Genomic DNA, 18669 nt, shown 5'->3' on the forward strand with positions numbered 1-18669 from the left:
AGCAAGATAGAACACATCATAAAATATAAATCGGGGTGTTGGGCACTGGAAAGTGCCTTTTGGAAAGCATGGTGATGAGCATTTGACAAACGCAGTGTACGTACTTGCTAATAATCCCTTTTTATTTGTCGTTATTTACGTAAAAATGATGCGCCAAAAAATAATAATAATTTCGTACTCACTCCATTTCCTATATTCACATTTCTTTTTCAGTGATTTATTAAAGAATGTACCGGTATTTAAAAGACTAAATTAGAAACATGTTACATAAATCACCCTTGTGCCCAAGAGAATGCTCCCTGGACCAAATTATCGTATTTTGCAGTGGTCGTCAGTACTCGCTGAAATGGGTAGTAATATAATTATGTTGTACGTAGCAAGATCGAGTATTCAATTGATAGGATATTTTATGAGGTTGTCACGACTGAGATATATATTGTCAATTGCTTTTATTTGTCAGAAGGCCTTGACTGACGGGTATATAAGGACTGGCGCTCTTAGGGGTGCAGGTCGGGGTTTGGGATGGTCCACAAGCAACAAGTTATACTAAATATGTTTAGGATTAGTGTAAAACCGGCCTATGTAACGAGTACCGGGTACTAGGAAATTACCCTTACATTACATAAGACTCCAACCTTACTTATCGTTACGCCCACTGTGTTTTGGGCGCTTATGTCAATGGCGTCGCTCTTTAAAGTTTCTTGAAACATGGCGGCGCAATGGCCACTCTATAATCGCGTTCTAACTCATTGATTGCGATGAATCGCTTGCTCCGTCGTCTGCTTCTGCCAAAGATCCATCCTCAACTAATGTATTGTAGCATGTAAGCATATGTTTAGACGCGTATTATTGTATGATATGTAATATTGATGACGTGCTACTGAATTAATACACAGGAACCACTTTTGAAGATGGGAGTAAGTTTCGTTTGGCGACTATAACCTAAAAGTTTTACAATAGAGTGAAGCCACAAACTTCTTAAATGATAACATAAAATCAACATGTATATATTTGACATGTGCTAATGTAAATATTTCTCATTACAGATGGATCAGTTAATGCTACTTGTTGCAGCTATTCATCTTTTGTATTGTCCTTTTACGAAAGTCGAAGAAAGTTTCAATTTGCAAGCAACTCATGACATATTATATTACCGACATAACATTTCCGAGGTAAGGAAATGCATTTCAAAATTGTAATGCTTTTTATGTAGTATAATATTATGGTATATCATCGACAAAATAATGAACTGTGTTAGCACCAGTGATTGACATAATTGACACTTATCACAAATGGCTTTTAGGGAACCCGGAGATTCATTGCCGCCTTCCCATAAGCCCGCCATAGTCCCTACCAAGATTAATCCTGTCCCTACTATCATATCTCACCTCTCTCAAATCCATTTTAATATTATCCTCCCATCTATGTTTCGGCCTCCCCAAAGATCTTTTTCCCTCGGATCTTCCAACTAACACACTATATGCATTTCTGGATTCACCCATACATACATGCCCTGCCCATCTCAAACGTCAGAATTTAATGTTCCTAATTATGTTAGGCTAAGAATAGGCCTACAATTCTTGCAGTTCTGCGTTGTGTAATTGCATTCTTCTATAACTTCATCCCTCTTAGCCCAAATATTTTCCTAATCACACTCTCTAACACCCTTAACCTCTGTTCCTCTTTGAACGTGAGAGTTCAAGTTTCGCAACCATACAGAATTGGTAATAATTATTGCTTGGACAAGGTAGAGTATCCACCGGCCACTAAACTAATATTGCATACTTTTATCACTGCCAATGTGGCACTATAAACCAATTTTCAATAAGTACTTTTATCACAGCCGCAACACATTTCAATTCTTATTGTATATATATTTATATATATATAATGGATTATCAATACATTAACACATTTAATATATCACAAAACATACACTGAACAGTTGGCCGGGTTGGCGCAGTTGGTATAGCGCTGGCATTCTATGCCCGAGGTTACGGGTTCGATCCCAGGCCAGAGGGATGGTCTTTAAGTGTGCTTAAATGCGACAGGCTCATGTCAGTAGATTTACTGGCATGTAAAGGAACTTCTGGGGGACAAAATTCCGGCACACCGGCGATGCTGATATAACCTCGATAGTTGCGAGCTTTGTTAAATAAAACATAACATTTTACACCGAATGAACTAAATGTAATTATTATAAAAGGCGCCATATTTTCTTCCTGGAATTACGATCTGCTTCCACTAGATGGCTACTGACACGAGTAGCAGGATCGACAATACTTGCAAACGAAATTTTACTAAACGTGTGGAATGTTACTACAGGTATGTAGTATTATGTGACAGGCTAGGAGGTTTGATTAAGTGTGTATTAGTATTACTATGTTGGCGACACAAACCCACTGTTACATTAACGAACTATGGCTATATTCTTCATTCACGCACGATTTTCGTAGTATTTAGGGTGGGCTGATAGCTCTCGCAGTGATCACATCAATTTCTGCTAATCAATACTGTAAGTCTAAGGCATTTTCAAGGTATTTTATAAAGTTCCTATAGTGGCTGGGACATAAGTATCCTTCACCCTTGAATTTTGGGATAATGAACACTAATGATTTATGTAGATTACCTAAAAATAGGTTAATACAACTAGTGTGAACACCTCTCGAGAATGTGGTGACTTAATTGTAACTTTTTCTCAACAAAAGTTAAAACTTTAGTAAATTCACTTATTTTCATAAGCTTATTAAACTTTTAGGTACCAGTAGTTCAAGTAATTATTGGTATAGCATTTTAGGCTAACCTCCAGCTTAAGAATAAGATTGCCGAATGTTGTTAAACTAGACTATATTATTTTTGTTGTTTGTACCACTGAATGGGTTACAGATCGTAATAAAAACTTCAGCATAGGCCTATATGAAGCAAAATAACACAAACTAGCAGGTTACATATTACATATTGTATTAAAACTTTAAAGTCACTTGAAGTTTATATGATAATTATACAATTTTATATATAAATAATATCAATTCAGTTTTAACTAGTCTATAATAGGCCTATTACTATCAAAATAATTTTTCTATCTTCTCCTGTTTAATCTCCTCGTAACCTACTGACTTATAATCCAGTGCAGTGTAGGTGAGAGTAGACAATGGACCAACATTTGACAGGCACACATTGCGAGTCTCCCTGGATATGTGATCAGCATGGCACTGAGACAACACAGGACAGCACATGACAAGGGACAAACACCCAGTCCTATGGACGGAAGATAAATCTCTTGGGTCATTCCATGATGACTAACTTAACACACCTAAGTAGTATCCATTCAATAGATAAAGGGTCATGTACAACAATTTTATAAATGTTACACACTTTTAACTGTTTAATAATAATCAAAGAATATAGTTTATGCAATGAACAATCAACAATGCGGGAAAAAAAAAATTATTTAACTTACTATTTTGTTAATGTGACAAATGTAACATTTTATACCATACTTATTGCAATGGAAAAGTTCAGTAATGAAAAGATAACGATGCCTATTGTTCAAATTAGTACAGGCTTTTTCAGTGATAAATTTAAGAGCTAAACTTTTAAAACACAGAGGTTTTAAGAAATGAAACAAATTATAAGACTATAGAAAAATTATATTCTTACACAGGTATTGTGAACCAATGAACGCGACTAATGTAACAACATAATCACTCTGAAATAACACTATTAGAATGTATCATAAGACCATTTAATATGCTATAAATTAATTTTCTAAATTAGAGAAAATGATTGAAGATATGTAACACAACAAAAATGCATAAGACCCATTTAAATTTAATCAAGAAGTGTAAAATAACCGTCGTCCTCGGTAGTGTAGTTGGTATAGCGCTGGCCTTCTATGCTCGAGGTTGCAGGTTCGATCCTGACCGAAGTCGATGGCATTTAAGTGTGTTTAAATGCGACAGGCTCATGTCAGTAGATTTACTGGCATGTAAAAGAACTCCCGCGGGACAAGATTCTGGCACACTGGCGATGCTTATATAACCTCTGCAGTTGCAAGCATCATTACATAAACCATAATTTATTTTCATGTAAAATAACCTCTGTCATTAGCAACTATTGGAGGATTCACTTTTTTTTATAATGTATTTTCTTCATACAAAAAAATATCCTTTCACTGAGGTCATTTGTAGTAAGATCCACTGAAACCTCTACTCCTTCCAGATAAGATCAGTTGTTGTGATTTCATGGGGGTAGTGCTTATTATCATACGGCACAACATACTAATCACCCATTTTCAGTGTATGAAGCAAACTAGTTGTTGCACAATAATTTTTCATTGAAGCTTCTAAGTTGCCCAAAGAATGTTAATGACAAATAATAGGCCTATCTGAATTCTAAAAGGATGTATATGTGTGTGTGTGTGTGTGTGTGTGTGTGTGTGTGTGTGTGTGTGTGTGTGTGTGTGTGTGTGTGTGTATATATATATCTGAATTCTAAAAGGATGTATATGTGTGTATATATATATATCTGAATTCTAAAAGGATGTATATATGTGTGTGTATATATATATATATATATATATATACACACATATACATCCTTTTAGATGAAAAATTATTATGCAACAACCAGCTTGCTTCATACACTGAAAATGGGTGATTAGTATATTATTTGAATTGAATGCTTTTTCTGCATATAGGCTATTAAGCACTAATATATTTAAGTTGCCCAAAGAATGTTAATGACAAATAATAGGCCTAACTGAATTCTAAAAGGATGTATATATATATTAGTGCTTAATAGATGCAGAAAAGCATTCAATTCAAATACTATGGAAATGCTCTGGTATATAATGAAAAGAGTATGAAATACACTGGGGACAGAGCATCTAGAGGCTTGGAGAGACTGTTACTTTTAAGCGGTCTGATCACCCCCTCCTCCCATACTAGCATTCATCAGCAAAACATTTTCTGAATGGAAGTTATTGTATCGTGAGAGCGCAGCTGGATCATGAAAGTAAGTGATCAACATCTTCAGTTAACATTACAACGAACAATTCTGCTGTGTGCGTACTCTTCTGCAGTGATGTCACTGAAGCCTCTAGATGCTCTTGTCCCCGGTATAGTACTAAATTTTTAGGGATCTTTGTGAGCTCTCATATTAGATATGCTTGGTATTATACTTACGTTTATAAAATATAATATTAATACTGACATAAGTTTTTCTTTACAATTGCGTTACCAAAGAAAAGTAGCATGTATTTACATACTTGGCATCTAGTCGCATCATATGTACCGTAAATAAAAGACAAATTAAGTGGCGACACCAATTTTGCACTGGAATAAGAGTGGAAAGTTGCTGTGAACTGGCAGAGAGGCCTGATCACATGGCTTGCATGTAAGCTTTATGATACATAGTTAGATAAATAGAAAGTGACTTCTTGTAAGGTCGAGCATCAGTGACAGGTTAGATGTTGTAAGTTCTCGTTTTGGTATGCCTTGTATAAACACATTTTGTTCGGTAGGTGAGTATGGATAGATATGCATCTTCTTTTAGTAACGAAATTGTGAAATTGTTGACTTAAATTGCGCCGCACTCAGCCTCTCTCTTTATCTATCTAATTGTCTAAACTTGTTAGTTGGAAAACAAGACAATTAAATAATAAACTAACCCTGCCATGAATCGTTATGATCAGGAAGGTAATCAACGTGTCGAGGTAGTCAAGTGATAACACACACTCACTATGTAAAACACAACTATTTATTAGAACAAGCAAAATAAATTCGTAGCACATAACATATCTTGCTAACAGTGAAGCGTAGACCAAATCCAGCTAATTACCTTACATAGGTAGGTGCTTCCCCACGCTGGCATCCATCTTGTCATACAACCTTGACATAACCATCACTCAGCACACATATAGCCGTTACATACAAATTGGTCACCCCTCAAACGTCACACAACAATGGGTGCCTTCGTCGTGGATTCCATACTTTTTAAATTCGTTCTACTGCAATAACTAGATTAAACATAAGCCAAAAGCAACTCACTGAACTGATGGTATATAGAGGTAGGCTTTCAGTTATATCACAGTTAGAAAAACGATCCACCAAAAATACAAATACCGACCAGTATTTCACCAGAGTTGGCTGAACGCAAATCAGTCAGGAAAATGATAGCAGCTAAAGCTAATAAGTACATCCCAAAACTCACCGCTAGCTTCCATCCGAATATCTTCTGCAATTCACTCGCAGGATCCCGCACACCGTGTACTATACAGCTTCTGGTAGACTTATCGAACCCAGTTCGATCCCCGGCCTACGTAGTAGCTCGTACCCTGTCACACGTCCAACCTCCAGGAGTCCCTCCACTAGACTAACGCTACTATCGAGATGAAACTCGCTTCACAGACCAAATTTAAATCACGCCATCGTCTTGACCAATCAGCAAGCGCTATTATAAAATAATGATTGCTCCCCGGATCAAAAAATAACCGCTCCCTCAGTCTCAACTCATCATCGGTTATAGGAACAGAAACAGAGCATAAAAAAAAAATTGAGAGGAAAGCCATCTACGAGAAGTAAGAAGAACTAGATCAGAAAGAAAAAACTACAAGCCATCTATGAAGAGTTAGAATAATTAAAACTAACAGAGAAAAATATGAAGATAGAAAAATCAAAAGAAATAGAAAGGAAAAGAAAGATGTGCCGAAATATAAACGGCACAAAATGTAGAATCGTGAACATAATTTAAACAGGGTTTTCATTTAATTAACATGATTCATATTACTGTAATCAGACCTACTGTCTTTCTTATTTTGTATAAATTTAGGGATATCAACGTAATTTTGAGACCTATATTGTATAGTTAATAAATAATGCTTAACATTTACTATTACTATTTTTTAATAATAGACCTATTATATTTTTAATTCAAATATATGTCTATTTGAGAGATTAATAACTGGTTGAGTGTAAGAGAAAACATTATCTCTGACAGTTTAAATAAATATTATTAATATTAACCACCCAACTCTAATGTCCATGAGAATTACAGCTTTGTCTAGCACACCAACTTAGGACTACTTATAGTACAGCTTGACCAAGTTAAGTTTGCGAGCCGAGAGGGGAAGTTGGAGGCAGTTCTGTAGTGAAAGGAGGCTGTAACGAGAGGAGACCAGTACAGTCTCATATGACAACAAAGTTTTCCTACTGCGCTTCAGTTCATAGAGCGGTAACAATTTAAGACGCTTTGAAATAGACTGTACTTCTACTTCTGCTTGACAGTGAGGTTTGGCGTTCTGATTGGCAAGTGTGGGTGTAGGAGAGAAAGTTGCATGAGGGGGGAGGCTGGGAGACAGCGTAACTGTTGCCTTTATCTGAAGACAAGGACAAAAAATGCGTGCGCTCCGTAGTGTATTTTAAACAATGTGCACACGTTCAAATCTGAGCGTCAAGTGACCTATGTGGCAACTGTGTTTTGCCTCTACATTCCATCCCGATATCCCCACTCACAGACTTGACTTGGACAAGCTGTACGTCATGCAGTTAAGGTTACATTAGTTGCGCGTCTGAGGTTATGTTAGTCACGGTTTTTTTTTTTTTTTTTTTTTTTTGTAGGATTAATGCGAAATTTTTAAACAAGCTTTATTAACGAATTTATTCTTATGTTATTGGTCTAGACTTCATTTTTCAATTTCACTTTTACTTTTTACGAAAATTTAAAAATTTCATCTTTTCGAGACAAATGTAACATCAGTTACCACTACTTTCAAAAGCGTCATGTGGATTATATGTGGTCGATAAATGTTGGAGATATACGTTTCAATACGTGTATAATGTTTAGCGCCCTTTTTCATGGCATTAAATGATGTAAACATTTTGCTTTTCATTCATTTCGTACTTAACGTGTTTCATTGCCGATTAACATGAAAATGACAATCTTAAATAAATCGGTGTTGTTAAATTCAGATTATTCAATAATTTAGTTTTCAAAGGTTATGTTACCTATTGTGTGTAGTATTGCATTATTGCAATGGAGCATAGTGAATAATAAAAAAAAATGTTACTAATGCAAAAAAAAAAGTAAAATGTCGCGAAATCGTGGAATGATTCTCTTCCATTGCCCATGTAAGGAACAGACCATTACCCACATAGCCATAACAGCATCAAAATATTATTAATATTACTAGTACTACTATTTATGTTATCTACTAGCCCCGCCCAAGGTTGCGGGTTCGATCCTGGGTCAGGTCGATGGCATTTAAGTGTGCTTAAATGCGACAGGCTCATGTCAGTAGATTTACTGGCATGTAAAAGAACTCCTGCGGGACAAAATTCTGGCACATCCGGCGACGCTGATATAACCTCTGCAGTTGTGAGCGTCATTAAATAAAAAACATAACATCTACTAGCCCAACAATATGAAGAATTTAAATTTTGAGGTGTAGGCATCTTTAAGATGTAACTTTGCACTTACAATATGATTGTACTCGTAAGCAAGGATATGGCTAGCCAGGAATGGCATCAGTACATACTATAGTAGACTAGTGTCCACTGGCAGCTCGTGGATTTTATTCTGGAACAGCTCAAACATAGAAATGAAAAACTACTTGTAGAAACAATGAAAAATTTTTGCAAAGAAAAGTAGATCACTCACCTTATTACTTAATTGTAGTGGAATTCCATCCTCTGATGCTTCTCACTAACGAACTTCTCTACCACTTTTCTGTTGAAATCTGGAATATCTTTTACCATTTTGTCTCAGTAGATAACATTTCTTAAATATGATTTCACCAACTTCAAAGTTGAAAAATGTCTCTCTGTTTCGCAGGTAGTCATCGACATCATTATTAATATTTTCAGCATTTTTGTCATTTCTATAAAAACAGTTGTATGAAGTCCAAATGAAAGAATAAAATTAAACGTTTTCAGACAGTCAGATATGTCGTCATTTTGAGAGAATTCGAGCCAAAAATAAAATATGCCTAATTCAGTCTTCAGTGGTTCTCTGTTAATTACTGTAAAAGCATCACAATAATTATTATATATCGACGAGTCAATTCAAAAGGGAAACAACTCTGAATTTAAAGTTTTGAGATAACTACATTTTAAAGTTTCACATTGCTGTGAAAAATTCAAGAATAATTGAAATTACTCCAAATTCTGTTAATGATGTTTCTTATACTCTGTAAGTTCAAATTAGAGTGATCTTAATTGAAACTTTAAAATGCAGCTATCTCAAAACTTCACATTTTGAGTTGTTTCTCTTTTGAACTAGGCCGTTGATGTGGCTTCAACAATCAACAGATAGCCCTTTATGTTGTTCATAGTTTTCAATTAAAAACAATTTTTCTCCGGAAAAATGATTCTTGAATTCATAACGAGAATGCATTCGCAGATCTCCTTTGCAGCAGGACTTAAATCTCGTGAAGAGCTTCCACATCGTATTTTTTAGCTGGTTCTTCTTGTCTCTCTTCGAATGAAGAAGGCAAACTTCTTCAATAATGCAACCTTAAAACAATGTAATGCTTGTATTTTTACATGTTTCGACATTTTGTAATTGAGGATATCTTAAAAAGACCCCAAAACTAATCGTAAATTGTTCTCTTTAACACATCGAAAAACTATCACTGTCTATGTGCACGTCTACATGTCTGTAGTACCAGCCATACAGGCTAGGAAAGAGGACTGACTTATTTATATTGTTATAAACTCTCGACAAACTTGAAGCATACAGTCTGACAGATAATTTTTTATAGTTATCAACGTGTCTTTGAAAACTTCCGTGTTTTCAAAGTGGTTGTGTAATAATTAGAATCCTGTGGTTCATTACCTAAAGTCACCAAGCAACCCGTAACACAGTAGTTGCATATGGGATATAGATCAGTGGCGTCCACACCTGTGGAATAACGATTAGTGTGTCTGGCTGCGAAACAGGTGGCCCGGGTTTGATTCCCGGTTGGGGCAAGTTACCTGGTTGAGGTTTTTTCCGGGGTTTTTCCTCAACCCAATATGAGCAAATGCTTGGTAACTTTCGGTGCTGGACCCCGACTCATTTCACCAGCACTATCACCTTCATCTCATTCAGACGCTAAATAACCTTAGATGTTGACAAAGTGTCGTAAAATAACGTACTAAAATAAAAAAATAGATCAGTGGCATTGAACCCCAGACATTTCAGGTTTGTTGTTCAGTGAGTAAGGAAGTCAAAAAGCCGAAACAAAACAAGAAGCAAGTAGTTAGTGTAAATCATTTTGATTTTACTGTAATTTATTGTATTATTGTAATTTCTACCACTTATTTATGTATTTATTAGATGTGTACATACATAATCTATGTCCAGTTACAACATTCACGTGCATTTTATATATTTCAATATTAACTCATTTGCAATTGTGAATATTCAAATTTCAATCTTTTCAATAAATAACTTGTCATATTATGTACTTCTAAATACATTTTCACTTTGATTTTATTCAAAACTCCAGCGACATAGACAACTCCGTTATTAGTGCAGATAGCGAAAAATGGAAAAAAAGGGGAAAGTTGTTGGAAATGTGTAGTTTTAAATGTAATATGCTTGAATTTTCAACGTAGAATACACCGTTGAGGCTGTACACTAGTACGATACAACCACCAATTCTAATGCTGCCAAATTAGTGGCTTTTCCGCTAGTTCTTCCGGATTTTAGATATGTATTATTCAATGGAGAAGAATAATTGATATGCAGAGTTTAGCGATTATTTAACTTCTCACAGTGCAAAGAAACTTTTTTTTTTCATTGATAACATAAGAAGAGCCACCGGCATAACTCGGTCGGTTAAGGCGCTTGCTGCCGATCCAGAGTTGCGCTCGGGCGCAGGTTCGATTTCCACTTGGGCTGATTACCTGGTTGGGTTTTTCCGAGGTTTTCTCCAGCCGTAAGGCAAATGTCAGGTAATCTATGGCGAATCATTTGCCTCATCTCGCCAAAAATATCATCTTGCTGTCACCAATCCCATCGATGCTAAATAATCTCGTAGTTGATACAGCGCCATTAAATAACCAAGTAAAAAGAATAACATAAGAATATACACCGCTCTCTTAAATTGACTGACCATATTGAAAATTAAATCAATGGCTTTCCAAAAGCATGCTATGAAATGTTTCATATAAAACAATTTTTTTCTCGAAAAGGAAGCAAAAACAAACAAAATGTATAACTTTTTTGTTTGAAATATCTCAAAGAACAAAACTCTGAAATTAATGACATTAGGAACTGGCCACCTTACCTCAATATCTCCTGGCCTATTTGCCTCATAAGTGGTGTCTTCTTGGTATCACTTGTGAGGTTCAGATCTGTCTTCGGATAGTTCACTAAACAGCAACTTATGGTTCACCCTGTATATTATATTTCTTTTAAAAAGTGCAAATTGAATATTCAAAACTTTATAAATAGGAGAAAAATAATGAGCATTGGTTTTTACTTTCTATGTTAAAAAATACATTATGAAACAGAAAGTATCTAGAAACTAGATACATTTTACTTATTGTGAGAATGGGGAGGGGGGGGGGCACTATGACCCAGCACTGCGACTTTTTACGATCTATTAACCCTCAAGTTAGCGCATTCCCAAACCCACACCGGTTGACTACACTAAAGTTTGCTGCATACTCAGGCTTCGAGCAGGCCAGCCCCTCAACATGTTTCCAGTTGGTGTTTGGGGAATGTTATGGAATGATGACGAAATGGAGAGATGTTGATGGAATGATGCAGATGCCTAATATGGGGAAATGGGAGAATCCCGAGAAAAACCCCAATTACGACCTTGTCTGCCACAAGTGTCACTATGAATTTTTCAATGAAAAATCGCAGGCCTGACTGGGACTCGAACTCGCACTGTCTATATGAGAGGTTGGAGGTCTGATGATTCATTCACTGTAGGCGTTATTGTGAGAATAATCTTCTGTTCCCCATAAGATGGCTTTAAATAAATATTTAGTTTGTTATTAAATCCAACCTGACAGTATATGTGTTTGTGCATATCAAAAGGGACCACTTGGCAGCTTCTAGTTTCAGATATAATTAAAAAAAAAACCAAAAGGAGGATTCAAACTGGTGAATTTTTTTTATGTCTTTGGTAAGATCACATTGTAAGCAATAAACTGTATAAATATTGAAGTCCTGTGTCAACTGACTCAAATCACTGTCTATATCTGAAACTAGAAGCCACCAAGTGGTTCCTTTTCATATGCACGCACACATATTTTGTGTATGAGTACTATTCTCACAGTAACACGAATAAGCAGAGACAAACACACGAAAAGAGTGGGGAGACGGACTCATTACAGCCTTGAATAGGTCTGGCCTGCAGAGCGAAGCTAGTATGATTCTGTAAACCTAACTTGTACTCAAAGTAACCAAATGCACGACTGTAGTAATAATGAATCTTGCTGTATTCTATTAGATCTAAAAATATGCTTTTGTTGCTTGATCTAGTCAATTCATCATGGCAGCAAAGATGAGGTTACCAGACATCCCAATTTCCTGGGGACAGTCCCTGAATTTAATAATTTGTCCCCAGATATCCTCGAATTTTAAGTGTTAATAATAATTTTATGAAAGTAGTGTTGAATATCTCAGGCCTGGGGTATTCATTCACAATATATTTGTGGGATATATTATATTGCTAACATGTCTTCCACAATTGGAAAATTTTGAAAAGACAGTCTATTATCATTGTTTTTTTTTTTTCACTTGTTCATATTAAAATTATAAAACACTAATTTTCTTAAATTTAATTAAAACGTTAAAAGTGTTAAACATTAAAAAAATATATAATATATCTTAATGACAGACGGATCCATTTCAACACCAGTATGGTGTCATCATCAGTGTCCTTCAAACTGCTGCGGCTCCACTTTTAACATTTTAATTTAAGAAAATTAATGTTTTATAATCCATTACTTTTCTTGGAATGTACATGGACTTCCAACTGGATGAAATAATTTATTTTATAAAATTTCTTGCTTGAAGAAACACGTGACTTAAAGAAAATAGCAAAGTGGAATGAAGAAAATGCTGATCTTTGCTCTAAATGGAGTGAATTTTTTTTAATTTTCTCTCAGAAAATTATTTTTTATGCACAATTCCAGAAGTTGATTGAAGTATCTCCGTGTCTTTCTGGAAGTAATGTTTGTGTGTAAATACGAGGGTTGTTTGAGAAGTTCTCAGAATCATCAACAAAGGTCACCGCTAGCGCAATCCGGTTCTCATGTAATGATTAATTATTCTTCATGAGTAAACATGTGGCACATCAGTGCTCTGGATAGAGAGTTGTGGTGCGGATGCCTCTTTGTTGTTCCTGTGTTGTGATTTGTGAAGAAAAAACCGAGATTCAAGCAGTGATAAAGTACTTCGTAAAGAAGAGTATGAAATGAAAGCAAATGAAATTCATGCCAATTTCCAGAACACACTGGGGAACTCTGCTCCTTCATATTCAACTGTTGCCAAGTGGATCAACGAGTTTAAATTTGGTCAGGAGAGCTTAGAAGATGATCCGTGTAGTAGTCAGCCAAGATGTATCACTACCCCAGAAATTATTGCAAAAATACACGAAATGGTCTTGAAAGATTGACGACTGAAAGTGCGAGAAATTGCTGAAGCTGTAGGGATGTCATCTGAAAGGGCATATCACATTTTAACTGAACAATTGGTATGAAAAAATTATCAGCTAAATAGGTGTTGCGACTGTTAACATAGGATCAAAAATGCATCAGAGTGCAAATGTCTGAAACAATGTTTGGTCCGTTTTCAGAAAAACCAACAAGATTTTTTGCGCTGGTTTGTGAGCACAGATGAGACATGGGTCCACTACTTTACCCCAGAGACAAAACAACAGACAGAGCAGTGGAAACAAGTTGATTCTCCACCACCAGAGACAGCAAAGACAATATGGTCGGCCAGAAAGGTTATGGCATCAGTTTTCTGGAATGCTAAAGGGATTCGGTTGATAGATTATCTTCTCACTGGTCGAACAATTACGGAACAATAGTATACTAACCTCCTGGACCAACTACAGCAAAAGATACGCGAAAAAAGGATTAGCAAGAAAGAAAGTCCTGTTCCATCAAGACAATGCGCACCCACACACGTTTCGTTGTCATGGAAAAAATACATGAACTGAGGTATGAGTTGTTGCCACACTCGCCTTATTCATCTGATATGGCTCCAACAGATTTCCATCTCTTCCCTAAGTTCAAAAATTTTCCTTGGTGGATGGAGATTCTCTTCAAATGAAGAACTGATAGTCGGAGTTGACGAGTATTTTGTAGGCCTAGAGGAATGTAATTTTCGAGATGGAATAAAGGCATTGGAACATCGATGGACCAAGTGTATTACTGTACAGGGAGACTACATTGAAAAATAAAAATTAAAAAAATTACGTATGTTGTTATTTTTTATCTAATTCTGAGAACTTTTCAAATTACCCTCGTAGAATGATTATTGTAATTCTTTAAGGTGTGTAAAATCAATAAAGTGAATGACAAACTAATAGAAATGTTGAAAGTAGTTTCTTCATATCGTCGTTCAAATAGTAAAGTTGCGAATCTGCATTTTTTGGGAAATTTCAATTATAACGTCGTTTTCGTTGTTACTAATCAAGGCACACTTTGGTACATTTTCAAAAGTGTATAAAAATAACTGTTCCTGGAATCACCAATAACACTTTTACGAAACTGTGAGAACAAGGAACTTCAACCATGGTAAATCTGCGAATAGTCAGTTTCGCTCTTTACCACAGAAGCTTTTGCCAGATTATTACGGAGACTGATCACAGTAAATTTGCGAACGTATTATTATCAGAGACATTTTAATTCAAGCATGCACTAATTAGAGCAAGAAATCTATTTATATTTGTTGTTCTGTGAGACAGAATGTAAATACATAAGGAACCCATGTCTTTCAAACTACCTTTGGTAATGTGATACCGTATTTTCTGGAATTAAAACGACCAATATATTCTCTAAGATATGTTTTAATTATTTTGATTCGTGACTTCATATGCAACAATTGCATTATTAATTTTTATGTAATTGTTATTGGAAATTGTGTATCGCCGCGGTAGTTGTGAATGCTAATAATAAGTCTGGTTTTTAAACTGGCAACTGTAACAATGCAAGAACTCCCAACAGAAATACACCTTCAGCAACATCTCGACATTCGCCAGCAAAAAGAAAGCAAATTTCTGACCCCAGTAAGTGGAAACGAAATGCACAGCGACTAAAGAAACTCAAGGGGAAAGAATATTTAACGTCGAAAGGAAAAACGGTACCTGCTAGATCAATGAAGCATCCTCCTTGTTTAAACCGTTCGAATCATTTCTCTACTATTACTACGCAAAAGAAAAGAGCAGATTTAAGAAGAATTCCGGGAGTTAGAAAACCTGGAACAACAGCGTCAGTTTGTTTTGAAAAACACTACACTTAATACTACAACAAGAAAGACGACTGGTGGACCCTCAAGGAGGAAGAGCACAAACGTTTATATGTTTAATAGTGATGGCGAAAATAAAGCTGTTTGTAGGGAATTCTTTCTGGCAACATTGAATATAACTGAAGGTCTTATAAGAGGTGCATTCAACAAAATTTTCACCATCAGCGTTCTGCAAAAGGATAAAAGAGGAAGAAAGCCACCACCTCAAAAACTTAAGAATGATGATGAACAGTTCATTAGAACTCATATTCTGTCCTTCCCATCCATGAAGTCACATTACTGCCGCAAGGCATCAGAGTAGAAGTCCCTAGATTCTTCGCTCAATGTATCAACTATGTACAGCATGTACAAATCGAAGTGTGAGGAAGCTGGAAAGAACCAGTTGGAAAGGAAAAGTACTGGCAAATTTTTCGAGAATACAAGCTGTGTTTCCATAAGCCAAAGAAAGATCTATGCAAGCGATGTGTGGCACACAAAGACATGGTATCTGAGACAGACCAAAATTATGACGAAACACCTTACTTGAAGCATTTGGAATGCAAAGAAACTGCTCGTGTACACAGGAACGAAGACAAGGAAGCTACCAAAAATGATTCTAAAGTAATCTCATTCAACTTTGATTTACAAGCGGTTCTCAACACTCCCAAAGGAGCAGCTGGACCATTTTTCTAAGTGAGAAAACTTGCCATCTACAATTTCACCATATACAATCTTAGAAATCAAGATGTGAACTGTTTTACTTGGGATGAGACAGAGGGAAAACGGGGAAGTATAGAAATCTCCTCTTCCATTTACAAATACTTGATGGCTAAACTTGTTAGGATGATGTCTGATAGCTGTGCTGGGCACCAGAAAAATGCCACTGTTGCCAACATGTGTCTTTATGTTCTAAGAAATCATTCAACCATACAGCTGACTGACCATGCATTTTTTTAATGTGACTCCACTCATTAAAAAATTGAATAGAAGTCAAAAGCTATCCCTATTTATACTCCAGATGGATGGGTGCAAGTGATAACAGCTCGCGCAAATCCACGACCTTACGAAGTGTCTACCCTTCTGCATGACAACTTTGAATACTTCAATAGCACTAGGGAATATTTTCAGTGGCGTAATTCCTCAAATGCAAGAGAAAAAGTAAATTTCCGCGATGCAGTTTGGCTACAGTATCAAAAGGAGAAAAAAGGTACAGGCTTCATAAAAACTGAGTACACAGCTCAGGAGTTTCAAGAATTGGCACTTGTGAGGAGAAGGGGCCGTCACAATCATCACAACCTGTACATCCATACTCCACCAGATTCAACATCACTGCTGCGAAGTAAAGGGATCTGATAAAATTATGCACAGATTTGCTCATTCAAAAGAAATTATCATGTCTTCTACGCAAATTTACCATCATCGTCTGATGCCCGTGTTGTCTTGCCTGTACCTGATGCATTGGAAGAATTTGACAGTGACAAGTGATCGTGTTTTCCACTATAGCTTAAGACATTTTCATGCCACGTAAAAATATTTTTTGCAATTGTAATAATATTGTGTTATTGCTTTGGTTAAAAGTAAATCTACAGTATTATTATTATTATTATTATTATTATTATTATTATTATTATTATCATCATAATTATCATTATTATCATTATTATCATTATTATTATCATTATTATTATCATTATTATCATCATTATTATCATCATTATTATCATCATCATTATTATCATCATCATTATCATCATCATCATCATCATCATTATTATTATTATTATTATTATTATTATTATTATTTTTCTTTATTGTGCTAAAACAGCATGTTCCATTGCATACAATATTTGCAATACTACATGCTATGTTTATGTTACATATCCAAAATTTAAAATAAATAAAATGTATCTACTCTACACAATATATGATCAACTAGTAATTATAAATCTTATGCTTAAGAACATTACAAATGCACAATTATTTAATACATCACAAATACACATTACACATCCACAATTAAATTATCTATGTACTATACAGAATCAATCCGCTCGCCAGTTACAAAGCTTATGCCTAAATGCATTATCAGAAAAATTTTTTACAAGTGTTGCAATATTACATACTATGTTTAATATATTTATATGTTATTTTTATGTTACATACATGTTCACAGTCATTTAACAATACACTATTGCAATAGACGGAGTCATATTTGAATTGTACATCACAGATCAACAATTTCAAATCTTATAATTGTATGCATATTTGGATTCATGTTTACAAAGTGTTGTACTTATTTGTCTTCATGTTTATAATGTGTTAAAGTCTATTGATTATATGAATGTTTTGAATTGTTTGTAGTGTTTCAAAATGAGTTGATCTTGAGCAACTGGCCACTTTCCACGATTCATTACTATTTGATGTCTGAAGATGTCCCTCTGCTGCTGAAGTTTTCTACACCTGTATATTACGTGATCCACAGTTTGGGCCTCTTGAAGACAGGAGCATGTGGCATCATTTATTATCCTAAATCTTTGGAGATAGGATTTTAGTATGCCGTGTCCAGTTACCATAGCTGCAATTGAAGGCGTCATTATTATCCTATTCTGTCTTAATCTCTGTCGAACCGATGGGAAGAAGGTCCTGCAGACAGCCCCTTTGGTCGCACTAGTCCATTCTTCCTGCCATTTTGCTAATCCTTCTTCTTTGATCTTTCCAATAATAGCAGTTTTGGGTTTTTTAGTGTATATTAATTCTCTATATTCTTCTGCTGCTGCTTTCTTGGCTAGCTTGTCTGCCATCTCGTTCCCAGGAATTCCCACATGGGCTTTAATCCATCCAAAATGAATTTGCCAATGGAGATCCTGGAGTCTCTTAACTTGGTTTCTGATTAGTTCTATTATATAGCTATGGTTGCGGCTGTTCCTGAGTAGAGCTATAGTGATTTGGCTATCTGTGAAAACTGCCACTGTTCTTTCCTCTGGTATGATATTTAGTCTATTAAGTTCTTTTATAGCTTTTAAGATGGCCATCTGTTCCGCCTGATTATTTGAACAGTCACTGTGAAGTCTGTTCTTCATGGTGTGAATTAATATGCCCTGTTTGTAAAATGCGGCTGCTGCTCCCACTTTCTCTTGAATTTTGCTTCCATCTGTGTATATTTCCACAGCATATGTGAAAGAATTCTTCACTTCACTCTATTGTTATCCTGTC

General features: G+C 35.6%; 1 protein-coding gene across 3 annotated transcripts in view; it reads left to right on the top strand.

The window, feature by feature from the left end:
* The first annotated feature begins 720 nt into the window (after positions 1-720).
* Alg12 (Alg12 alpha-1,6-mannosyltransferase) overlaps positions 721-18669 on the top strand; it is an 89413-nt gene continuing 71464 nt past the window's right edge. For 2 of the 3 annotated variants that reach the window (XM_069826156.1, XM_069826174.1), the window contains exons 1-2: positions 721-917; positions 1047-1172. In XM_069826156.1, the coding sequence (XP_069682257.1) occupies positions 912-917; positions 1047-1172 (132 nt within the window). In that variant the 5' untranslated portion in view covers positions 721-911. The remainder of the gene's footprint in view (positions 918-1046; positions 1173-18669) is intronic. The other variant, XM_069826166.1, reaches the window with a different exon arrangement.

The sequence above is a fragment of the Periplaneta americana genome, chromosome 1 (assembly GCF_040183065.1).
Source record: "Periplaneta americana isolate PAMFEO1 chromosome 1, P.americana_PAMFEO1_priV1, whole genome shotgun sequence".
NCBI classification, from domain to species: Eukaryota; Metazoa; Arthropoda; class Insecta; order Blattodea; family Blattidae; genus Periplaneta; species Periplaneta americana.